This window comes from Cygnus olor, chromosome 3 (assembly GCF_009769625.2).
Source record: "Cygnus olor isolate bCygOlo1 chromosome 3, bCygOlo1.pri.v2, whole genome shotgun sequence".
Lineage (NCBI taxonomy): Eukaryota > Metazoa > Chordata > Aves > Anseriformes > Anatidae > Cygnus > Cygnus olor.
Window position 1 is genome coordinate 28,981,682 of NC_049171.1, and position 27,121 is coordinate 29,008,802.

The window sequence follows — 27,121 nt, forward strand, 5'->3', positions numbered from 1 at the left end:
GCTCTGATCTGACATGGGGCAGCTGCTGGGTGCTGCTCACAGAGGCCACCCCTGCAGACCCTTGCTACCAAAAGTTTCCCATGTAAACCCAATACACTGGCAAGACACAAAAAAAGCACCAATGTTAAGTAATATTAGGAGGTGATTAGGAGGAGAGCCTCCATTTTTTTTTTTTTTTTTTTTTTTTCCTCAGAGTAAGGCAAAAGAGGATAAAACATCAAGTATCTAAGTAGGAGGATATTAGAGTTGGCAGCATACATGAGTGGAAGTATTCATTCCCCCACATCCTGCTTATGGTATATGAGTCATTATTGCAGTGTTGGTTCTCGATGGCTGCTGAAGTGGCTTACTTGTTTGGTCCCAAATCTGAATAGATAAGGGATCCACAAAGGTGGCTGAGCCTTCTGCTGGTACAGCTGTAGTATTCTGTCCACTGTGATCACCATAATCATAGAATCATAGAATCATAGAATATCTTGAGTTGGAAGGGACCCATAAGGATCATTGAGTCCAACTCCTGGCACCACACAGGTCTACCCAAAAATTCAGACCATGTGACTAAGTGCACAGTCCAAACACTTCTTAAACTCCAACGGGCTTGGTGCAGTGACTACTTCCCTGGGGAGCTAGTTTCAGTGTGCGACAACCCTCTCAGTGAAAAACCTCTTCCTGATGTCTAGCCTAAACCTCCCCTGCCTCAGCTTGACACCATTCCCTCAGGAATCATTCCCTCAGGAATCCTCAGGAATCCCTTCCCCCTGACCTCAGGCCAGGGTCTTTACCACTCCAGGGACATTAAGAGATGAGATACTTCATCTCTAATATGACATACTCATTCATGTGAATCTCTGATTTCAGGTAAAGTTATTAAGGGTCTGGACAGAAAAAACAAAAATAATTAAAGATGATATTTTTTCATTTTTCAGGTGGACGTTTGTGGGGAAGCAGAAACTACATGAAAGAGACTAATATTCCTCTGGCTTCCAATGAAGTAAAATTCTGTCTATGAATATCTCATTTATAGAGATATGGGGGGGGGAGAGGATCTTGATTTTTGCATAGCTCAAACAGGTGCCACCTCTTGTATAATCAGATTTTATAAAATAATGGCATTTTATTAATATTTAATTACACCTGAGAAAGGGTAGTTAAGAATGTTCAATTTTGTTGAGTGTTTGGTAGTAGAGGAAGAAAGGTATTGAGGGATGAAAAATAACCATCAAGAAGTTGTACCATGTGCTAGAAATTCAGGGTGGAATTTTGGAAACAGCTGCTGAGGGTGCCACAAAATTTATACAGCATGTGGAGAATGTGTGTCTGATCTTATTCACATTAACAAACAGGTTAAACTTTTTTGTTACAAGTTATGTACCTCAGAGATACACAGTGCTGAGCTGGCTGGCCGAACTTTTATGGAATCTTTCTACAGCCACCCTCCTTATCTCAAAAGGCCAGCTCCTTATTAGATAATGAGGACAGAAAAGATGATGTTTAGGGAATTTCTGAACCCTTGAAAAGTAATTTAAACTTGAGCACAGGCTTGCTTTTAACTGATTTTGTTAAAAAATAATTCAAACTCAGCTGGTTTGCCCGTTCCTTGAACTTATTCCTGAGATGTAGGAAAAGAACTTATTTCAACAGTTATACAACATTGTTGGTTCCGTATTATTAAATGCACACTTTGCTATGCAATGCATGGGGCCAAACAAACTGCTTTTGCTTACACAATGTATATGTGTGAAGGTGCAATGGTCTTATACAGTCTTGTTTTGTTATAAAATCATAATCTATGGACAGTGTTGGGGGAAACTCACCCTTCTGCTGCTATTAACCATTGTGATTCAGCCGATATGAAACATATAACTGCTTTTCTACCTATAGTGAAAATATAGTCTATGCTCTTCATAACAGTAAAGATCAATTTTCACTTGTCAATACAGCAGTAAAATTCAGTCCACATTTCCTTCTTGATTATTCACAGGACTCTTAAGCCCTGGGCCCTGTCTTTCTTTTGCCCCAAACACCTAATCTTTTAGATCAGTTGAGTAACAAGAGTGTAAAAGAAATTGTGAAAGACCCAACCACTACTTTCTCCATATTTCTCAAGAAATCATGGTACATAGTTGTTTTTTGTTTGTTTATTAGTTTGTTTGTTTTTATACCTGGTCCTAACTGTGAATAATCACAGCTGGAATAAATATTGTGTCAGCTCAGCTAACTAGTTTACAATCAGTGTAATTATTAATATGATCCTTCATTCCTCTGTGCTTCCAGTATAATTCCCATTTGATGAAGATATACCATTTATCAGGATACTTATTTAGAAAATCAGTGCAATTATTTTTCAATGTGAAAAATATTCCAGGTGTTGTTTTGGTTGGTTTATACAACCAACAGAAAAGAAATATTAGGTCTGCTTTGATTCTCTTATTTCTGTTTTGGGGATAGTTGTTGCATTGTAATTCAATGCTTCATTAAAAAAAAAAAATCTTCTTTGTATAAAGGTTTTGTGAAAGCTATATTGGATTTATGTGGCAAGGGTTTGGTAGCAAGGGGGCTGCAGGGGTGGGCTCTGTGAGCAAAGCCCAGCAGCTGCCCCATGTCAGATCAGAGCCAGCTCCAGATGGCTCCAAAAGGGACCCACTGTTGGCCAGAGCCAAGCCAGAGAGTGATGCTGCTTATGCCCCTGGTAGAACATATTTCATAGCATCAAGGAATATCCCGAGTTGGAGGGGACCCACAAGGATCATCGAGTCTAATTCCTGGCACCACACAGGTCTATCCAAAAATTCAGACCATATGACTAAAAGCATAGTCCAAACGCTTCTTAAACTCTGACAGGCTTGGTGCCCTGACTACATCCCTAGGGAGCCTGTTCCAGTGTGCGACAACACTCTCAGTGAAGAACCTCTTCCTGATGTCCAGCCTGAACCTTCCCTGATGCAGCTGGACACCATTCCCTCAGGTCCTATCACTGGTCACTAAAGAGAACAGATCAGCACCTGCCCCTCCACTCCCCCTTGTGAGGAAGCTTTAAACCGCAATGAGATCTCCCCTCAGCCTCCTCTTTTCCAGGCTGCACACAGTATTTAAGGTGAGGCCACACCAGCACAGAGTAGAGTGGGATAATCAGTTCCCTCGACAGAATAGCAATGTCACGCTTGATACACTCTGCTGCCCCATGTCAAATCAGAGCCAGCTCCAGCCGGCCCCCAAAAGGGACCGCTGGTTGGCAAGAGCCAAGCCAGCGATGCTGGTTATGCCTCTGGGAGAACATATTTAAGAAAGGGGAAAATCTGCTACGCAATAGCAGCTGGGAGAGAGGAATAAGAAACTGAGAGAGAAACAGCCCTGCAGACCCCAAGGTCAGTGCAGAAGGAGGGCAGGAGGTGCTCCAGGCACGCAGCCGAAGTTCCCCTGTGGCCTGTGGAGAGGCCCCTGGTGGAGCAGGCTGTCCCCCTGCAGCCCATGGGTCCCACATGGAGCAGATCTCCATGCCGCAGCCCGTGGAGGAGCCCCCGGTGGAGCAGGTGGATGTGGCCTGGAGGAGGCTGCGGCCCATGGAGAGCACCCGCAGGAGCAGTCCCCAGGCCAGAGCTGCAGCCTGTGGAGAGGAGCCCACACAGGAGCAGGGGGTCTGGGGGGAGCTGCTGCCTGTGGGGACCCGTGCTGGAGCAGTTTGCTCCTGGGGGATGGACCCCGTGGTACGGAGCCATATGGGAGCAGTTCTTGAAGAGCAGCTGCCTGTGGGAAGCCCCCACAGGATCAGTTTGGGAAGGACGGCATCCTGTGGGAAGGAACCCATTTTTGCACAGCTATCTAGTGATTTAAGTTATATTCAGCCAAAGTATCAAGATGAACAAGGCAATTCTAGTTACAGTCTATCATTGTGACAAGTGTTTAATATGATTGTACCCCTTATTCATGTTGGTAAGTCTAGAAGGCCCTGATATTTAATAATCTTATATATTATTGCAAATATATACATAATATATATTTTTATATATTATATATTTATATATTATACATTTATATATTTTATACATTTATGTATATTATATATTTATATATGTAATATTTGTATATTTATTGCTTATATATTGCATTGCACATTTATGATTACCTACTAGCAATGAAAGCATAGCTATAGAAAAATTCCTCAAATTTTTAGAAGCTTAACAATGAGCTTAAGCTAGTTGACACTGAAACACGCTCAGTATGTTTTCAGTTTACACTGCTATATATACTATCCTGTGTTCCTTACTATAACTAGGCAACTTTGGGGAATAGTTAACTAATTTGTGTGTTTTGTATAAACTGTACATTTGAGTCCTGGTACAGCTCTTAATTAAATGCCTTTAAGTCACACTGTTGCCTGACAATTTTAGGCAAGAACAATTGAAGTTTTGACTCAAGCATTGAGGATATAAGAACTAAACACATGGACAAGCAAGGGAAGTGGAAAAATAATATTTATGAATCACAGTACTATTTTTTTAAAGAACATAATCTTATTCAATAAGAACATAAAATTCTTCATTAATAGCTTTATTTCAATAAAAATTTATGTATGAGATCAAATCAGGTTGCTCAGGAGTTTATTCAGTTGAGTCTTGAAAACTTCCAATTCTGGAGTCTGCATAACATCTCTGGCCAACCTGCTCTAGTTCTTGGTTGTCTGTACAGTGAAAACATTTAACTTATATCTAGTTGGAGTGTCTCTTGTATCAGTTTGTGACTGTTGATAACACATCAATGCAAACAGACTAAAATCTTATCTAATGACAATAAAAATTGCCTCTATCTAGAGAACTTCTTCATACATGTTGAAATTAATCTTTCCAGCTCTCTTTAATACTTAAACTGTCTAACTGCTAGATTAGGCAATAACACATTATTTTATATAATTTTATATGTTTGAATATATAGGAGCTTAAATCACTGAAAGATTTCATAATAAATATTTTTGAAAGAGCACTGGCTATTAACATTGTGACTATTTATTATCCAACCTATTAAACTTTTACATAGAACAATTCTGGCTTCACTCAATGAAATTAAAATCATAATTCCTTAAGGGGAAAAAAAAAAAAGTTGCTCATTAGCAGTATCCTTTCCGGGATTCTACGATACAGAAGTGCATTGCAGACACGTATGGTTACATATGGTCCTTTTTTAATGCACGTGATGTTCCACCCTGGTAAAGGTTTTCATCTCCCCCTATATGTTTAATATCCTCCTATATAAATTAGAAACATCTGTGCTGTAGGTTGTATGGCCTTTAATATAAGGACTATTTCATAGTACAAAATCAGTAAGTAATACTGTTACTATTCTTGTTTTAACACTGTTTTCTTAAGATTAATTTTCCTTTCTTCTAGAAAATCTTTTCGTCTTTCCATTCCTATCACCTAAAACCCAGCTTATATTATTTGTCTCTTTCATTGTGTCAAAAACATATTATTTTTTCCTTTTCATATAATTCTTAGAAATGGCATTGCATTTTATCAATAACAAACAATATTTCATAACTATCATATACCAACTCTTTCACTGTAATATTTCCTAGTTTTAATTATTTTATTTCTCATTTTTTTTGTGCTGCCTTGTGCTTTGTTTGCTTTGCTGACATTGAGTTAAAATGACTGTCATGTTCTCATAGAAGATTTGTTTAAAAATTAAACAAGATATTCTTATTGGTTATCTCCAGTTTATTTTATTACGGTTTTACATTTATCTATATGCCATTATAGTAGATCGATTAAGATACATTCTACCTTTACCATTTACTCTTGTAAAGGTATTGCATTATCAGAGCTTTAACTTAATATTTTTATTTTAAATTAACATTTGGAAAACAGAATATTTAGTTCATTACATGAAGAATTCCACTGTTCATTAACTTCTGGAATGCTCAGCAATACTTAATATAATGTGTGAAATGCACCTAGGGTGCTTTGATGCTGTTTATTTCAATAAAATAAGAAAAGTAAAAAAAGGTTATTTTGATAAAGTTCTAATTAAATACTGAAGAAGCACGAAACTGTATAGGATGCTTTAAAATTTATGTGAACTCTTCTGTAGAATTACTACTCCTGTGTGGAAGGAAATGGACTAATTAACTTGTGCAAAACTAGCCCCCAATGGAAGTATCTGACTTTGAACTGCTGCTGTTTGAACAGTCAGCTGGAAGGACAAATACAAGAGAGACATCAGTAGAATTAATGACAGTGGCAAAGTGGCTTCACATAGTTGGAACTATATTGCTCAGATAGTCCATGGGGAGAAAACGGTAGGAAAGTCTCTAGATTTTTTTAAAAGGAAAATGACAATAATCTATTTTATATGTTGTACATAAAAGTTGCATCTGAGAGCAGTAGATTTTGCAGTGCCAATTTTCATTGCTTCTAGCATTGCTAGTAGAGCTGTTATAAATATTCATAACAATTTTATCACTCCAGCCAACTACTTTAATATATAGTATGCCAAACATATTAAATGTTTTTTTTTAATACTCAGAAGACAAATTTTGATTGATACAGTATGGAGGGCTTCAAAAGAGCCCTAGTCTCCCTCCCCTCTGCCCCTCTGGCCTTTTTTTTGTTTTGTTTTGTTTTGTTTTGTTTTGTTTAGAACTACATTTCTACATTTGTTAAACAGGGGAATGCTTTCTCTCAGCTATACTTCTTTTACTTCCTTTTCATTCTGAGCTTGTTATCTAGAACTTATTTCTTCTCTCATGCAATAAATGCAAATGGGTTCTCTAAGCGTATGTCTGTGGCCTTCTTAGGGCAATGAGATCTAAGCAGTGTGACTGATGTAGCTCAAGTTGGAAGATTATTGCTCATTCTGCATAGAAATGCTTTGCTTCTGGGTTATAAATTCAGCCAGACTTCTGGGGATAAACTGTTGTCAAAAAGCATTAAGACTGAGAGAGCCTCCTCAGGGAACAGCTCACAAAGTGGAAAAGGGGAGCAGTGACAGCAGAGTTTGCGGAGTTTGTTGGTCAGGCTGTTTTAGGGTGTACCACATGCTTGTGGGCTTGTTCTAGCCACTCTTCTGGAAAGAAGCAGTTGGACTCCCAGCCTAGCAGGTGGCTTAAGGCTCAGATTCTGCACCCACAAGGGCAAAACTCATCTGGTTATGAATAAGACCTAGAGCTTTGTATACCTGATTGTAATTTCTGCTTATGTTATGGTGAAGGTGTACCATATAATGGCATTCAGAAGTAGGGGAATGGGGGGATGGAGGGTGAAAATAAGGGAAAGAGAGATTCCCCCCTCTTTCCTCCTTCCCCCATTCTGCAAAAAAAGAACTTGTATCATTGCCTTTGGTGAAGGTAGTTCTTTGTGTTAGCATGTAAACCTCTTCTGCTTTAGTAGGGAGCACAATGATCCTTGGGCCGCACACATTTGCTTTTTAAATCTAAACCACAATCACGTGACCTCTGGTGTTACCGGTTATTCATTTGTACTCAAAAGTGTACTTTATCAACCATATATTCTCTCAGTTCACATTTTGTTCTTGAAATATCTTAGGTTCACCATAAAACTCCAAGTACAACAGCTATGTCTTTGGTAATATTTATGAGGAAAAGGATCAAAAGTATTTATCATGAACAGCCACAGAGCCATTTGCAGGGCAAGTGTTTAGATACCAACCTTTTCCATTGGATTAATTTTTATGTCCTGTTACAGTGGAACACACTATTCTATCTACATTATTAAATACATATCCATATAAAAAAGCAAAACCTGAGTGACTGGAAAGTGATTCTCTGAAAGGTAGGCATAATGGTACATATTTAGGTGGTTTCTGGTTTGGTTTTGGTTGGTATATATATCTTTTTATTAATCAATATTTCCCAGGCATATGCTGGATGTTTGTAGAACACATATTCTTCAAGACATTTATAGAAGTTAAAAACATGATTTGTTTTTGATCTAGGTTTGTTCTGCCTTTACAGCACAATCTACTTCCATAGCCCTGTATAAACACAACCAGGAATCAGCACCAGTTCCTGCTGATCTTTTGAAAGGCACCAGGACATACATTGACAATGATTCCAACATTACATTTCACATTTCAGTTTTAGTACAGCTTCTCAAAGAAAATGTAAATATTTGCTTTGAATGACCCTAGTTTAAAACCCTATAGAGATAGCAGAGATTATTGTCTCTTTCTTTAACATTGCTCTAGTATTTATTTGCTTGCCAATTCAGCCCAGCTATTGAGGCAGTCTGTGTGATTTGCTTAGTCCTTGTCTCAAGTGTAGCGCATGCAAATACGCCCTTACAATGACACTGCTTTCACTTCATATTTTAGCTTCAGCATTTGTGCCTTTATAACTCAGTTCTTTTGTTTGCAGTAAGCACATGTCCACGAATCAGTGACTTGTCAGGATGACGGTTGAAAGGCATATTGACAAAATAGTCTTGGGTACACTATGCAAACCATGTAAGTTGATAGATTGTTGCTTGTAACATGGTAAGGAGCAGTGAGGAAAGAAAAAAGCTGTGAATGAGCTTTTTTTACACCCTACAAGAAGTGGAATGCAATTTTAATCTGCATTTAGTCCCTCCATAACACGTGTGGTTGAGCGGAAATTGGAAAAAATATGTAGCTATTCCAAATTCCCTGCTTGCAAATGCTGTAGGGCTGCACCTTCTCCCTCAAATACACTTCTGTAGGTAGTCATAATTAGCCTATGGATTCTGTAAACACTATGCAATTCAATGGTTGAAATATAAGAACACCATCTTTTGTCCCTCCCTACAGAATAAGGCTGGTATGCCTGGTACTGGACAGTCTTCAAATCCTCAACCTTCCACTGTCATATTCTTCTGCTCGTTTTTCCAGGATTCCAAAATTTGATAATGGACAGTTCTGTTATCCTCATAAGTTAGACTAAATTAGCTTAATCTTTTTATTTTTATTATTTTATTTAGTATCTTTGGTTTCGATATTTGTTTATTTATTTATCTATTTATTTATTTATTTAACTTTACTATTAATGGGTCAGGAAAAAAAAAACGGGATCTTAAGCAGAGATAATTCTTTTTGTCTTGATCTAATCCGTTTGCCGTAGATAAATAGGTGGGATCCCACCTTTGAATCCCTTCTTTCCTAGAGGAAAGTCACACAATCCCCAGATGATTCCTTGTTTGTATGCCCTTTTTTACCTGCTTTCACTGTCCAGTCTCTTTGTGTGACAGGCCATTCTAATTCTGGAGCCATTCTAATTCACTGGGAGAAATTTACTCACAGCACTCATGCCCTCTTCCTCTGCAGATGGTAATGGTTAACATGAAAGAAACAGCAACTCTTTCTTTCCTATCAGCTGTCCTCTGGGAGTTCAGTTTTTTCCCATCTTCACAGAAAGAATAAACAGATACTTATAGTTATAAATGACTGTAGACCCTCAGATTAAAAGCATTGAGGAAATACTATCAACTGCAAGTTAAAAACACTGACTTCTCATTTATAAAATAAATTTAAGAAAAAAGTGACAATGAGAATAGAAATATCTGTTGAAATCTGTTTCTGTGGGCAGATTTTTTGGAAATGTTTTTAAGAAGCAGCCTGTCATATTTTCAAATTAAAGTGAATAGTTTTATTGAATAAACTACTGGAATCTACAATTGGTTTACACTTTCAGCACTTGTCATTTTGAAAGTGTGGTTTATGTTAAACCTGTATTAATTTTATTAATTTTTCCTTAAAATACTGGTCCTTGTCTTCTAATACTGAGCAGGTGGAAGTGTTCAGGGTTCAGGGTTGCTGAATCAGGATAGCATTAATTTTAAAAATTCCTATGTAAACAACATCGTAGAAAAACAAACTACATAAGATTTTCTTCAGAAGTTTATCAGAGATTATATGGATTTTTAAAAGTGATTTCCAAAATTACAGCTGCAAAACAGAAGAAATTCAATAACAGTTTTCAATAATTGACAAATCAATAGTAAGTGTTAGAATTTTACATAGCAAGATTTTCTGAAAGAGGAAAATCTCTAATGTTCAAATGCTCACCTGTTAAAATATGTGTTCAAATGATATCTAAATTTCTCAAGCAAGATGGCAATCCTATCTTTCCTTATTTTAGAAAATAATGAAGTAAACATCATATCTTTGACCTTCTTTAGAGTCCAAATAATGTGTTTTATTTAAATGGTGACTATTCATGGCAACTCTGGTAACTATAATTTTTGTCCCAACTTTTTAATATCAGTGGAAGGAGTCTGCTTGATGTCTTTTAGAATCCATCCACAATAAGTTCTCCAGCCCTCAATCTTTTGTAGGAATCCTGGGTTTTAGATCCTCATGAAAATTAATAGTAGATCCTACTATTAATTTTCAATTAATAGATCCTACTATATCCTACCAGGGCTACAAAGATGGCGATGGTGAAGGGCCCAGAGCAGAAGACGTATGAGGAGCTGCTGAGGTCACCTGGCCTGTTCAGACTTGAAAAAGAGGAGGCTGAGGGGAGACCTCATCGCGGTCTACAGCTTCCTCACAAGCGGGAGTGGAGGGGAAGGCACCAATCTATTCTCTTTAGTGACCGGTGACAGGACCTGAGGGAATGGTGTCAAGCTGAGGCAGGGGAGGTTTAGGCTAGACATCAGGAAGAGGTTTTTCACTGAGAGGGTTGTCGCACACTGAAACTAGCTCCCCAGGGAAGTAGTCACTGCACCAAGCCCGTTGGAGTTTAAGAAGTGTTTGGACTGTGCACTTAGTCACATGGTCTGAATTTTTGGGTAGACCTGTGTGGTGCCAGGAGTTGGACTCAATGATCCTTATGGGTCCCTTCCAACTCAAGATATTCTATGATTCTACTGAAAATTAATGTATACTGTAGTTATTCTCTAGGACAGGACAGCTGTGACCTGGCCTTGCTGATCTACCTTAAACCTGCTAATACATTGCATTACACTGCATTTTATTACCTAACAATTTCTTAAATGCTTATGGTGTAGTCAGTGGTGCATGGAAGAAGCAGCTGCACAGCGCTATACATAAAAGTAACCATTTCCCTGCTAATGTGACTTCAACATCTTTTGGTACCTAGAATTAAATATTTTAAATATAGTTGTTCCTTTGTTTTTCTTCTAAGGAAAACTGGTAGCCCATGGACTGCCTACACTTTGTGAATGTGTACATACTTTTAAGGATATAGTTTTGAATAATCTGTAACCTACAAAACTCATTGTTATAGGGGTTTCCAGTTTTTCAGCCTCATTAAAACAATTTTGATAGAACTGCCCATGATATGCCCTCTACTGAAAGAATTACGCCCACACAGAAGTGCTTCTGTTTTTGACTATATGGATTGTCCTTCTCCCTTCATCAATAGTGCGGTGGGATCTTACGTCAAATCCAATATCTAACATGAGCTCAAAGTTGTCTTAATCATCACTGATTATCAGGAAACAGTCACTGCTGTGTAACTGACAGATTATTTTTTCTTGTGTATGCAGACTCTTTTAGAACACTTTTTATGTTTTTTTTTTTTTTTCTAATTCTGAAAAAAATCCAAAAATTTATCTATGAAAGAAATCTAGCTCTGTTACAGTCCTCTTGGCAGTTGGCCATAACATGCACATCTAGCACACACACTAACACACTGTGGGATCTTGTGCTTCATCTGAGGAGGGAGGGAAGCTAGAAAAAGCAGAATATTCAGCTATCTTGTGTCAGTATTTTTTGTTTGCCTAGATCCATTAAAGTGTCATCTAGATTCAGATTTTTTTTTTCTTAGAGCTGAACATGCTCCATTAAATGATTTATTTTGTTTCATGAGGGAATTGCAGCAGAAAATATTTCTCTATCTCTATCCATCAGGTTATCTCATTAAGTCAACTTTGTCTGATATGATCTGTTTTCATTAAGCTATGTTAACTGCAATTAATTATGCAACTACACACTATTTTTCTATTGATAAATCCTATATCAATGTATACATCATTACTTTGGTTCCCAGGATGATAGAAAACAACAGATATCCTCAACAAAGGATATCATTTGTTGCTACTACAGCTGTATTCTGAATTATGAGGTATTAAAATTGAGATGTAAGAACTATGAGAATATGAAATATGAGGTCAGTTTCCTAAGAAGTAACAATACCTATATTTATCTGACACAATAGCATCATCAGTAAATGCTTCCTAAGTATTACTGTCTAACATAAAGTTAGCATACATTAGACCTAGGGAGTTCTTCATAGAGGCAGAATTAGTTTTGAAACTTAGAGTAAATTAACGAACATAATAAATGTAAGCAGAATATTTATTTGTGTTACAATTACTTGTAATTAATGCTAATTAGTAATAGAGGATTTGTGCTGATAAATGTTACAATTCTGAAAACATATAACTATACTATTTCAATTCTAATTACTACACTTTGAAGCTAAATTAGAGATGAATTTCAAATCTAAAATCCATGTATAAACTACATCTTAAGATTCAACACTGATTTTTTAAAAATTCTTTCAACAGTCCCTAAGGTCTCTTAAAGTATTTCTCAGGAAAGAGGTGGAGTCACCATCACTGTAGGTATTTAAGAGATATGTGGATGTGGCTCTTGGGGACATGGCTTAGTGGTGTACTTGGCAGTGTTAAGTGATGGTTGGACTTGCTGATCTTATGAGTCTTTTCCAACCTAAATGATTCTATGATTCTGTGATTCTGTCACATACTATACCATACCACCCAGTACTGTAGGCATTGAAGTCTAAATAAAATAATCCAGCCTTTGCTGTGCCAGCTCTTTTGGCTACATTTTATAACCTAACAAAGTATCTGCTAAGGGAGTATCACATCTTATACTGGTCATGAATGTGTATTTTTGATGGTTATCATATGACGACATTCACTGTCAGACACCTGTTTTACTTGTGTGCTTTTTAAAATTTAATTTAATTTGTATATTCTAGTTTTTGCTGTTGCTTGACATAATTGGACATGACATATAAATATCTGAAAAGAGCTGAATGAAATGTTTTGGACCTTAATATAACATTTCTATCATGTAGATAAGTTAACTGCGAGATACAGACACCAGTATACTCTTTTCTTGACTCTCCTTATTTCAGTGCAGCAGAGCTGGGCTCAGTGTTCCTGTTTGTTGCATCTGTTATCAACAATCATAGAATCACAGAATCATAGAATCATAGAATGGCTTGGTTTGGAAAGGACCTTAAAGGTCATCTAGTTCTAACCCCCCTGCCATGGGCAGGGACGCCACCCACTAGATCAGTTTGCCCAGGGCCTCATCTAAGCTGGTCTTGAACACCTCCAGGGATGGGGCATCCACAATATCTCTGGGAAACCTGTTCAACAGGGCAACAATGTGGAGGGGCAAATTATCAGATAAAGATACTTACTAGCCATCTATTTTATTCTTCTGTGGGTATATTGCATACTCATCAAAGCAAGAATTATGTTCTTCTATAAGTGTATGTTTTAATGCTCTTAGTAAAAATGTCTGATATACAATATCTTGCAAACTGCCTCAGGTTACTCTTAAAATACATTAAGTACTATTTCTCTAGTTAATGTATATTTGCTGACAGTGCAAAAATTATTCCTAAAATGCTTTTTTTTAAAAAATCAGTATTCAGAATTTAGCAGATACTACATACTTACTTCTTCCAGTAAAAAGCAGTATTAATTAATTGCTCAACTTATGATTCACGTGTATTTATTTCATTAACTTTCTCATGCTCTTAAATAAAATTATTGTTATAGATCTGTTACAGATCTGATTACCTTTCTGTAGAATTGCAAGCAGCTGAATGAGTTATGGGTCAACCTAAATAGCAGCTTCTGGCAATTAAGATCAGGGACCAAGGAAAAGGACAAAATGAAGCAACTATGTGACTGTGATGCAGTCAACAGTGGTATGAATCTGATTCTTACTGATGCTTGAAAAGTCCACAGCAGAATCTGACTTAGAACTTGCACAAAGACTTAGGTGCAAAAATACGAGCCAACTACTGTGAACAAAGGACTGGAAGTTTCTTTTCTCTTTGTTCCTATATATAGATAGGATAAACAATCTTTGGTCACCTGTATAAAGCAAATTTGAGATCAGGTAAGACTCAAGAAACCTGACCAAACACAAAGTGTCAGCTGAAAAGCACTGGGGAGAAAATATCTATGCTTGTTCAGCTTTTGTGACTATAAGAAAGTCAGTAAGATTTGTATTGAATGAATAATTACATGCAAGGAGCATTCAGATTCAAATTAAGTTGGGAGAGAAACTGTCAGGAACTTGAATGCATCCACAGGCTCTAATCGGCCTAACCAGTTTGAAATTATCTTTCTCTGCACTCTTCCTCTGTGACCTCTTTCCCCTCTTTCACAGGTTTAACTGCCTGTGTTCAAGGTCGGCTCAGACATGGCACAGAAGTGTCACCTTGGATCAGCCTGCTATGAAAACAAATCCCCACTCTGAGATGTCCAGTTACACGCCTTCCATTCATGAGCTGTGTTAAAACCCAGGTCTTTACACTAGAACTTTTCCTGAGTTATTTTGTCAGTAGGTCTGTATCCAACTTTGTATCTTGCTGATTCTGACCTGTTGACTTGACTGCTCAGCTTGACTGCAAATCTGCTTCATCACTACGGACTTGTCTTGGTATCAGTGGGCTATTGGCTGAATATTGATCTGCAGTGTTTTTGTGGCTACTGAGGGACAATGCCCCTTGCTGGTGAGGACATTCACTGTTCCTGCCTGCCTTGCTGTAACACTTGGTCCCAGCAATCCTTCCCTTACAGAGTAGACTACTCTTCCAGCTCCCTGTCACAAGAAGTAATAGTAATCCTAATATATTTTGCCTGAACACCTAAACGGACCAGTGGAAACCAGAACAGCGTTAAGACAAATATTGTTTCTAATAAAACATAATCAAACAGCTTTTGAAAAGATTATGAATCCTGAGAATTTTGAGTTCAGTCTAGAATTTGAACTGTTTCTAATTCTCCCAGGAGCAGTCTGAAAATCAGAAGGCTATACCGAACTTAGAAGATTCTGATTCTACTCACCTTTTCCAGGTTCTACATTCCTCTTTTCAAAATTCCAAGGGAGAAGAGATACCAGACTGTTTGGTCCCAGACAGACTGCAGGGAAGTCTTTGATTGTGTGATCACTTTCCATTATTTGTAGAATGAGTGCTAGTTTAGAGTAATCTTTAAGTTGCTTTGGGGGAAATTATTATTTCCTCTCTATTGACAAGTTATGGCCAGAAAAATCTTGGTATATAATGGATATTGCTCAGAATTTTCAAGAGCTATTTCAATTCAAACCAGCCTGAATTATGGTGTATTTTTTTACTTTTTTTTTTTTTTCCCAAATTGTCAGTTAGAACCAACCTCACCACACTGCAGTTTCATCATCAAACTACTGTGTTTTTATTAAATTTAAACAATGGCAACAGATGTACTCAATTAAGGCAATGCATTTTTAAAGATTGTAACATAGCTGTGATTATTATCTGTGTGGATAATAGCACTGGAACACAATTAGTTATGTATTCTTTTAACTATAAAAATACTCTTCAGTCCTCTTACTTGATAAAAAGCAAAACATTGTCTCAGTAGAAAAGTAATAAAAAAATCCATATCACCCAAGCGAGTACTCTTTGTGTTATTGATTTAAATAAACAGCAACCGTATAAATGTATGTCCCTCTTGTCTCTTAGAGTAATGAATGCATTTCAAGTTCTGGTTTTCTGAAGCTTTTATACTTTGGAACACTGAATTAGTTTAACATGTATTAAATTACTTACAGTGAATCCTCCAATTATATTAAGACACAATCCTTCATTCAGACAGTTGATGCTGAGCAGTCTGCAGTAGTCAATTACTTCCTCACAGTTCTTTCCAGTGAATCCTGGCATGCAGCTGCAAATACACCAGTGTATTTTAGAGGGCTTGGATTTTAAAAGTTAATTGTATTTAATTATGTTCCATAATTCTATTAAATAATATTCTTGCAGTAACAGAACAGATCTCAAACGTTATTTAGAATAAGCAGAACATGTTTTCAAGCAATTAAAATCAGTTTCATGAGTTTGGATATTTTTACTTCTCCATAAAATATTTTTTTCATTGATTAAAGTATTTTCATACCAATGCTTCATATAATCTTCCGGAAACAAACACAATCTAGAATGAGGCGATATTTAATAAAAAGCTGTAAACAAGGTTTTGGAAATCTATTAGAAAGGATGGGTCAATTAAACCATCAGAGAGAAAAATGAGAAATATGATTGTAAATGGGGTTTAAAATAGTTAGCATCAATCATTGCTAATGATCAGCAAAGACTAGTCACTAATGACACACTTAGGTATGAAGAAACAATGTAAGGAAACTGTTCAGAGGATAACACATGGCTGTTTTTGTGTTTGCTTAACTGTAATTTTGTATTTTCTTTAAAGGAGAAAACTAATATTCTGCGTTGTGACTGTTTGTTGGTTCTATGTGATATGAATGGAGCTGTGGCTATTCATTCTATTGTAAAAGTAGCTATAGATATTTCTTCTGCTTCATGCCAGCATTCATCATTATAGAATAGTCTTTTCTATTCTAGCCCTACAGTGTTTAAAAAGAATCCAATGTGCAATAAAAAAGATGAGATTCAAATGGATAATAAAAAAGTCTTATTCAAAAGAGATAACAGAACACTGCAGAAAAATAAATATTTGAATATTTATATCTTGCTTAACATGAGCAAAAAGTAGAAGCCAGACTGCAAAAACTCTCTTTTGAATTTTGAAAGATACATAATCCCTGTCTAATTCACTAGGTATGTACTTAGAGACATACTAAGCATGTTCCTCTTTTTAAAGGCTCTTTCTGGTAGAAAATATTTAAGTAAAAGTGAAAGGAAACGTCCAGTTAGCTGAAAAAAATGTGACTGTGAAGGAACACAAAAGTAATAGATTGGAGGTTTCTTTTGCTTTTTCTGATGGGTATTTTGTCTCATGGCTCAGCCCAGAAGCTGGAAATCATGAAGATGTTTTCAGAATGCATGAAGCCTCTCATAATTATGGAATGTACAACATTAACAGATATATTTTCAATATCAAGTATAGTAGAGGCAATAATTTTCAATAGAAAATTTCTGAGTTAACTGTATTTTCTAAATCAGTTAAAGAATTCTAAAGAAGCTTAATCAGTGTGTATGGCTATGCCACTGAGGGATGCACAGAGACGTCTACTATGTCCAGGGGCACAAGTCATTTATTAGCTTTTGGTAAAGTGTCAAACAGGCTGGTTTTCACTACAAACTCTTTAACAGCATCCACACAGGTTATTTGTAGGACCATGAGGACCATGTGGAAGGAGGACAGTGGATATAGGAAAACCTTCTCTACATAGATATTTACAAAACTTCTTTCTTTAAGCTAGTATAAACAACCACAGGAGGGTCCTCTATGCTACCCACAAGTAGCAATGGACTACGTAATCCTCACCTTCTTCTTAGAAATAGTTGCTGCATGCAAATCCTGTATGAAATCCTACACCAAATGCAACTGTTACACTTTTGAATACTTGGAATCAGAATTCTTGCAAAGTCTATTCCTACAAAATTTCCAGTTCAACTATTGTAGCTAGTTTATTTAGTTTTTTCATAATGCTTAGATGCTTTTATTTCAGCAAAGATATGAGGGATTTATTGAACGATATCAGGCAGTTACATACTTAGACATAAAAGAAATATTACATGTATATAAACAATTATATAGTGTCTTTTTTATAATTTGTTTTTAAAATCACACTTAAAAACAAATCAGATTAACTCAATTACAATACTTGTTTTACTGATAGGTTTTCAGCTATGATATGAATTAGATAAGAGAGCTTCTGTTATTCTTGGTTCTATTTACTTGAGTAATCTATGACTGTTTCATAAAATAGATAATTTAGTAAACCAATTTTTAAAGTTGTTTCTTCTAATTTTTATATTTGCACATTTTTCATAGTTTTGTTTTTGTTGTTTCTTTGCAATAGACATGAAAATGTCAGAGAATATAAGGTAAATTAACAGCAAAAAATTTGGCAGTAAAGTGGCAAATATGGCACTAAGAAAACAAATTTTCTCAGAACATCCTTTCACATTTTTTGTGACTTGTTATTGTCCTAAAGAACATGAATAATAGAAGAAGTTACAAAGTAAACAGTCACCATTTATTGTGATGGATATCCTTGTTCACTGCCTATTTGAATTCACCTTAAATTTTGACATTTAAGAAAAAATGCTACTATTAGATTCTTAGCACAAAGTTGTATATGATATGAAGACTGAGGGGATGGAATTAGGATACAAGATAGTCATACATCATAACTGAAGCGAGGAAAATTAAATCAAGTCTGTTTGGTTATGTTTAGACTGGGAAACAACTGCTTTCTCAAAGAAGAAGATAGAAGCTTAGATGGTGATGGATATAAGCAGAATGCAGCCTGAGCATAAGGAGAAGCAGATAAAGTAGGTACAACCAAAACAAAATAAAAGGAACAAAAAGGTCAAGTCGGCTATTATTTATATATGTATGTAGACTAAGTGCCATTATATTTATTTAAAATGCTACGATACTATTTAAGTCGATCAAGTGTAACACCAAATGAAACACGTGGCCTTTTATGGAATAACTAGATATAGTCATCTACAGTATTTGAAAATTATTACCAAAAATGTAACAAAACTTCCACTTAGAACTCTGAATGACCAGCTTCAATCCTCCTAAATAAGGCTCCAATCCTCCTAAATAAAAATATCTAAATAAGGTATTATTTTATATTAATTAACATATATTAACATATTAATATATATATATATATATATATTAATATATTAATTTACCTGAGGCTTTCCACACATAAAATAAATTATAAAAAAGTGACTCACGCTCCTAGAAAGCTTCAAAGTTTGTAACTTAACAAAACCGAAATTGTTAAATCACAGTTCCTATAGGTCTTCTGATTTTATTATTTTTTTTATCCAAGTAACTAATGCAAGACACATTTACAAAGGGGATTTTGAATCTTAAAATTAGTAAAACCTTCTGATAGTTGGACCTCTCTAGAGCTCTTCACATCTCTGCATTTCAACACTCTCACTTTGTCAAGACTGCAGCACTCACAACCAAGTTACTGTATCTGGTCTCCTTGTGAAAAGTACCTGACATACTCCCTCAAAATGCTTTCTCTCACCTAAATCCTTTCTTCCAAGTACAAGGGTACAAATGTGCACATAATTTACGTTCCCTAAGCATTTGGGATTAAGTTGTGCAAAATTGATTTTATTTTCACAAAAATGAGAAAATAAATGTAATTTATTAACAATAACATTTTTAAAGTTGTAACCACTAATTGGATCCTTCAGTGACTGAATGTTAAAATGAAAGATGGGTTTTGAAACTTAAGTTCCAATGTTGCCATTTTTATCTAACTTTAAAAGTTTACAGTTTTAGTATTTAGTTCAGGACAACAGTCTGGGCTTTCTCTGTACCTCTCTACAGAGCACCTTGGGAACCTTCAGAAAGTGCTTCATATCACCACCTGTCTTGGATACTTCACTTTGGAAAGTATGAATCACTTGCTGTAGTTCTTCTTTTCCTTCACCAAGAAAGCCTGCTGTATAGTTTAGATATTAGGGAATAACATGAGGAAAGAACATGAGCAAAAGATTTTACTTGAATGGTACGTTCAGGGCCAAACCATTGACATTGTACAAAGTTGAAGGATGCACTGCTTATTACTGTATCCAGTAATGTTTTCTCTAGGATGTTACTTTCCCTTTTAAAATCATTCTTGGTGTTAAAATAATAAGCTTATAATCCTTATCGCATATCTCAAACCAGCTTTCCATAAATGTGACTTGCCTGTCTTGTCAAATATGTATTTTATAGATAGCATAACTGAATGCATAAATAATACGCAAATACTAAAGGTAAAATCTTGGCAACACTGCTATTAATAGGATCTTAGTGTTTGGTATTAATAGTGAATAGGCTTGTACCCTTTTTGAGCCCAAGACTAAAACCTCTGGTATCTACCTTTAACAATATAACTTAAGTGGTTCTCTTTATAACCGATTTAAATGGGTTGTTAATTTTACATTTCTACTTTTATTATATTGATCTAAATAATGTATATCTGTCTTATTCTCACATATTATATCACTAAAAAGACCATTAAAACACCATACCTGTGCATAGTTATTTTTATTAACCACAGTCAGTGGCACAACAAGGTTAATGTTAAAGCACCATCTCTAGCAGTGCTTTTTGAAATTATAAATTATTGAAATAGCATTACACACAGGGCTCGGAATATTTTTTTCAATATTATTAAGATTATTATTATGATTATTATGAGAAAAGGCAATCTGCATCTTGGTATTAATTGTTCGTGTTATTCAGATTTTAAATGTAAGCTTTAGGCATCATTTCATACTAACTCATGCACCAACATACTGTGTAAAAAACTGGCTACATAATAGTAAATTATTAATATCTTATATCAGTGTTTCAAATATTGGAAAATAAATGGTAACACTGTTGTTCTGTGCTATGCATGTCTATATGGGAAAACAACGGTGTGTGTGTGTGTTTATGTGTGTATCTGTATGTATGTAGAATCTCTTTTGTTCCCTTTCATGGGAAAGTTGTAAACATAGTTCTACATATATTTATATTTCCAAAATGTTCATCTGAATCTCCTCTTATGTAACTTTATGTTCTATACTTCTGTTATGTGTTTGCAGTTTCTAAGTTCATTCGTAATGTGTTTTCAGGCTTTTGTGTACCACAGCTATCAATTTTCTGCTTTAATGAATATCCTAAAATTTGAAAGTTGTTTACTGCACTTCAGTAATGCTTAGCAGATTTTTTTTAAGGCAACAAGATAAAAGCCAAGCAAATCTGAAGAGTACAAATTGTACTCCTCAGTAGTGTGAGAAAATATCTATAAAGCTATTTAAAACAGAATGAAGTTGTATACCTACTGCATCACTTCTGTTATTCGCAAATGGACAATTTTCAGCCTGGTCCTTCTGAATAAAGAAATTTTTAATATGCTTCTTGAAGGATGAATCTAAGACCTACTAATGAATGTCTGTGAATTAGGAATGAACACAGTTGTCTTATCTTTTCAGAAATATAACATAAACATCATATCCTTTGAATGGGAATGGTATCTGTAATTTAATTGTCTCACATACTGTCGGTCCATCAGGATTTACATATTTTATCTTAAAGAATTAATGAGGAAACAATTTATAACTCCTTAAGTGCTTTAAATCTTTTTTTTTTTAATCACTTCAATTAATTTTCAAGATGTTACATTGTAGAGCACCAGAAAATAAGAAAAAATTGTTAAAATGTGTTTATAGTTTTCTGTGCACTCTATAACTGATGACACCTTTTCTTTCTGCAGTCAATGACATCAAGTGATCCTACAAAGTACTGACATAAATTAATTTCTAATCTTACCGGCAGTTATAGTTCTGTTGTTGAGCTACACAGGTTGCATTATTTAAGCAAGGCAACAATTCACATGGATTCAGTATTCTCTCACAGAACTTGCCAGTGAATAATGGCAGACAACTACATGCCACATCCTATAGAAGAAAAGGAAATTGGAAATAATTATTTTTTGTACCCAAGGCAACTCAGAAATTAGTATTTACTTCCATTACATTACTACAGAGACCCTAAACAGGACAGTATCTCATCATGTTAAACAGACTACAAATACATAACAAAAAACAATCATAGCCCAAAATAGATTACAAACATAATTTAGGACAAGTGCAATAGGACTTCCAGCACAAATTATACCAGAGGTGAGTTTGCTAGTTCGAAATACACCAGCTCTAAATTTGTCTGGCTTTGTGATTTCATAACTGAATCAAGAAGGTGCTTTGTAACTTGTTTGTTTTTCCTCATTTCTAAATTTGTTTCAGTGTGAAAATCTCTATCAAACAGTGATAGTGCAGGAAATACATCATACATCAAAGAGTATTCAATATTTAGAGAAGGAAAGAAAATGGTTTGTATCCTTCCCCCCCCCCCCCAACATGAAGCACGGATAATATGCTTCTTTATGATGCTGAAAGACATCTGCCAGCTACTGCAATCTGTAATTTACACAGCAAGAAGAGTAAATTATTTTACAACAAAATATTTATTAGAGCTGATACTCTCATCCTTATTTTTCTGGACAATGTAAAGCTCTTTCTTTACAGGCCTTTCCATGTCAGAAAGAAAAGGGAAAGTATATGGGGGGTTGCTCCCCCAGTGAAATTGGTAGTGTTCAACTGTTGCTTCAGAACTGGTCCTAAAAGCATGATCAAGGAACTTTATTTTATCATCTGTTGAGAGATTTTTATATGTTTGAAACAAACTACTGCTAGTATGTGCTAGTATATCTACTAGCTAAGAATTAAGTGGAGACATGAAATATTTAGACAGTTTGCATAATTTAGAAACCCATCATGTTTTTTAGCAACTTAGACTTCTCTTTTTCTCTCTCTGTGAATGAGCATATATCACTGGTTTATGGTAACTGAGCTTTTGAACTCTTCTTTGACTATATTGCTTCTGTGTAATCACTGCTATTTGCAATAGTCATGCTAATGAAAAAACATTGACAATGCAGTTTGAAATACTACCAGATATAACTGTATTATCAAATCTTGGAGAGTGTGCGTGAATTTTATTCTATTTTACAATGAAATAAAATAAATTAAAATAATAAAATTAAAAACAGATACCACAGGAAAAGCAACAATATGAGACTACTACTAGGTAATAAAGATGACTGTTGTATCATGTTTATATTAGAAGATTTTATTAGAGAAAAATAAAAAAAGAAATGAAACAACATTGTTGGTTTTGTAAGTATCCTCTAAACAACTGAAAATGTGGAATTCAAACATTTTAACCACAGAAATATTGTGAACATAATACATACAGATAACGCTAAGTTAGAATTAAATTGTTTTGCACTGTGTTCAAATATAGATCTTTGAAGTTTATACTTACATTCAGCAAATCAATACATGTACCTCTGTTCTTACATGGCCTTGAAGAACACTCATTGATATCAATTTCACAACTGTGACCAAGAAAGCCTGCTGGACAATCACAAATATATCCAGACTGATTATATTGGCATAGACCCCCATTTAGGCATGGCAGAGATGCACAAGGATCACTAGGTTCCTCACAGAAAGGACCTAAAAGAAATGAACACAGGAAATTAGGGTGTGTTTGAGAGAAGGATACTTCTTGGTATGCTGCCTATAAATATTAGAATCATAGAGTGGCTTGGGCCAGAAGGGACATCAAAGATCATCTAACTCCAACCCCCCTGCCATAGCAGGGACACCACCCACTAGATCAGGTTGCTCAGGGCCTCCTCCAGCCTGGCCTTGAACACCTTCAGGGATGGGGTATCCACAACCTCTCTGGGCAACCTGTTCCAATGCCTCACCACCCTCTGAGTGAAGAATTTCCTCCTAACCTCTAATCTAAATCTCCTCTCTTTTAGTTTAAAACCATTCCTCCTTGTCCTGTCATTATCTGATTGAGCAAGAGTTGTTCTCCATCTTTTTTTATGAGCCCACTTTAAGTACTGAAAAACCACAACGAGGTCTCCCTGAAGCCTTCTCTTCTGTAGGCTGAACAGTCTCAGCCCTCTCAGCCTTTCTTCGCAGGAGAGGTGCTCCAACTCCTTCATCATCTTTGTGGCCCTCCTCTGGACCTGTTTGAACAGGTCAACACTCCTGGTGTTCTGGGGGCCCCAGACCTGGACGCAGTTCTCCAAATGGGGCCTCACAAGGTCTAAGTAGAGGGGTACAATCACCTCCCTTGACCTGCTGGCCACTTCTCAGTTGATGCAGCCCAGGATGCAGTTGGCCTTCTGGGCTGCAAGTGTTCACTGCTGGCTCATGTCAAGCTTTTCATCCACAGAAACCCTGAAGTCCTTCTCTGCAGGGCTGCTCTCTTCGAGTTCTTCTCTCAGTCTGTACTCATGCCTGGGATTGCCCCAACGCAGGTGCAGTACCTTAGGTTCATGTGGGCCCAGTTCTCAAGCTTGTCCAGGTCCCTTTGGATGGCATTCCTTCCTACTATTTTATCAACTGCAGCACTCAGCTTGGTGTCATCTGCAAATTTGCTGAGGGTGCACTTGATCCCACTGTATATGTCATTGATCAAGATATTAAACATTACTGATCCCAGGACAGTTACTATCTTGCGTTTGCCTATTATTTCTCATTAGCTCACTTTAATTAATTAACTATTTATTTGATTAATTTTAGGAGGCATTTAGATGCTTTTATTTATTGTGTTTTTCTTAAATTGTCTACATTGTGAAGCTCTAGTTACTGACTGAGACACCTGTAAACTATCACCACTTAAAAAAAAGAAATTAGAATACCCCTGTATGTTTTGTTTGTTTGGTGAATACACACGGCATAAATATGTGTGAGTGAGTAAACTCATCTTTATTAAAGGAAGGAAGAGATAGGGAACTGTGGTCCCAGGAGACAGGGAACAGTCACATCTGCGTCACAAAGGAAGCTGAATCCAGTGGGCTTCCAGACGAAGGAGGTTGTTCCCATTACTTTGGGTCTAGCGAGGCTGAGCGTATTCTCAGTAGTTGCTCACACACAAACACACAGACACAACACACTCATGGTGCCCGCATAGATGGGTATGGAAAGAGGTATCCTTCCCCATACCACATAGGCACAAAGAATACTCATGTGAGCGTGTAAAACACAGATGACTTTAATATTCATTCTCCTCATCTCTAGCTGGTCAGGATCGAAGCTCACCAATGAACATGCACACTTCCTCACTTTCTAAACACAAATAGACCCAGATTCATGAAGCCCTCAAGCATCAGCACGAGTTCTAAATCAGGCTAATATCTATACACAGATCCTGAGCCTTGCTAGTTCAGACTTGGAGTCTTTCCAGATATGGGTGTCACTATAGCCACTGGCCAGTCCAGCTTAAAAGCCCAACCCCTGCCCAGTAAAAAGAGTGGTCACACAGAAAGAGAAGGTAGTAAAGAATTCTGCAGAGACTACACTGATCAGATGCAGGGCTCAGCCAGACAAACATAATAAGCAGCAGCCTTATTACACTCCACCAGTCCTTTTGTCACCTCTTTTCTGCATTTTCCCGTATTTTTACTTCCATCCACCCTAATCCCTACCTTTCTCTACCTTTGTTTCCTCCTAGATTAATAACCCTTACCTAAATGCTTGTCCCCATTGACCCCAGTTTTGTCACAATCATACACAAATTCAGTATTTTTGATATGGTGACCTAGAAAATCTTAGCTTTATATGGGATTACTGATATGGTTGCCTAGCGCTGTTGGCCTTGCAAGAATATAATCCCCCTGCAAATCCTCAATCTCCCCTTCTCTTCTCTCTAACCGCCCCCCCGCCCCCCCAGTTATCTCTGAATTCTCCCCTAACCATCTTTGAAATCCAGTCATCATTCATGACTTTATAACTTGTCTGCTACTCATTCAGCAATGTTATGCTCAGCAATTTCTCATGTTATGTCCAGTAGTTTCCATGTCCTGTTCAATTATTGTAAATTCAGTCAAGTGCCTACAAATCTGTCCACATAACTCAACAGTTATGAGCTGCCTAGATATTTTGGACAGTTAACTTTTTTTAATTGTGTAACATTAAAGAAGTAGAAGAGCTATAGCAGAATGAATTTACTTCCATTTACTTATGGAAAATTGTATAGCAAATATGCTTTTTTGCATATCCTGTACTTTGATATTCTGCTGTGAAGGAACTCTGATTTAAAATGCCTTCTCAATACATACATCAGAAGCACTTTTCAATTATTTGCTGTAGCAATAACATTAAATTCATAACAAATCTATTCTCAGGTAGTAGCATGTATTGATTCCATATTTTGTCAGTCACTTGAATCAACAGAATTAAAAATAGACATTCATAAAACAGTAAATTATACTTTTCAAAAAGATTTTTTTTTGTTTTGAAATGGTAAACAGAATGCTTTTAACTTGGAATTGTAAAACATAAGAAAACATAGCTAATTTGTTCTAAACTGGAAGATAAACAGAAGATAAACTAGTAGATAAACATGTGGGTCACTAAATAATTTTCTTGCCAATACATACTAGCTGTATGGAACTATTGTAAGTACGTGGAACATTTACCAAGAGATCCAAATACCACAATCAACCTCTATTACATACAAAAACAGTTGATGCAACAAACACCTTACAAGAAAATACCATTAGCAGAAAAAGGGTCAAACCACATTTTAATTTTATCATTCAATCCATTCATTGGAAATAGTTGTTTCAGAAAAGCAAGATGAATTGGACTTATTTTTTAGGACATATTATTCACTTTTCTTTAGAATCAGAGGACATTCAAAGTACCCTTTCTGAATTTGTTGCTATTCCTCATCACCATAGTAACAAAATTACAGTAAAACTATATAGCAACTTGCAGATGTTAGGGCTTGCTAATAGGAATAAACAAGAATGCCATTCCTCAGAGTCATAGAATCATAGAATGTCTCAGGTTGTAAGGGACCTTAAAGATCATCTAGTTCCAACCCCACTGCCATGGGCAAGGACACCCTCCACTAGACAAGGTTGCTTGACGAATGAGGCTATTGACTGGTATTCATGCATATATGAGAACATTTGCAACATGAAGTGAGGGGAATTGGTCTATTATTTCTTATTATTCAATTTAATAATTAGCTGTCCTTTTATAGTTCAGTAAAATACAGCAGCACTCACAGATGAAGCTGACACTATATATCAAAGCTTACCTTGTTTATTTTTTTCCTTTGACCTGGGAACATCTGGGTACTCCTGTCTCACACACATTGTACAACCAGTGAAGACAGATCATCAAAACAATGATTCCAACTGCCCTACAAAAGCCAGAAGGCATATTTCTACAAACCAAGTGGATTACTGAGCTGCTTCTTCCATTGTTTCTACCCCGAATCTTTCTGATCCTCATCATTTTTCCTGCCACCAGTGTAAAAATATTCTCAGCCTTTGTTAAAATTGCCACTGG

The 27,121-nt window shown here is 36.2% G+C and overlaps 1 protein-coding gene across 1 annotated transcript in view; it reads right to left on the reverse strand.

Annotated features, from left to right (window-relative positions):
* The window catches only part of EYS (eyes shut homolog), an 856,207-nt gene that overhangs the window by 770,133 nt on the left and 58,953 nt on the right, over positions 1-27,121 (reverse strand). The window contains exons 3-5 of the mRNA XM_040553008.1: positions 23,061-23,254; positions 21,507-21,634; positions 15,797-15,911 (exon numbers count right to left, since the gene is read on the reverse strand). Coding sequence (XP_040408942.1) covers positions 15,797-15,911; positions 21,507-21,634; positions 23,061-23,254 — 437 coding nt within the window. The remainder of the gene's footprint in view (positions 1-15,796; positions 15,912-21,506; positions 21,635-23,060; positions 23,255-27,121) is intronic.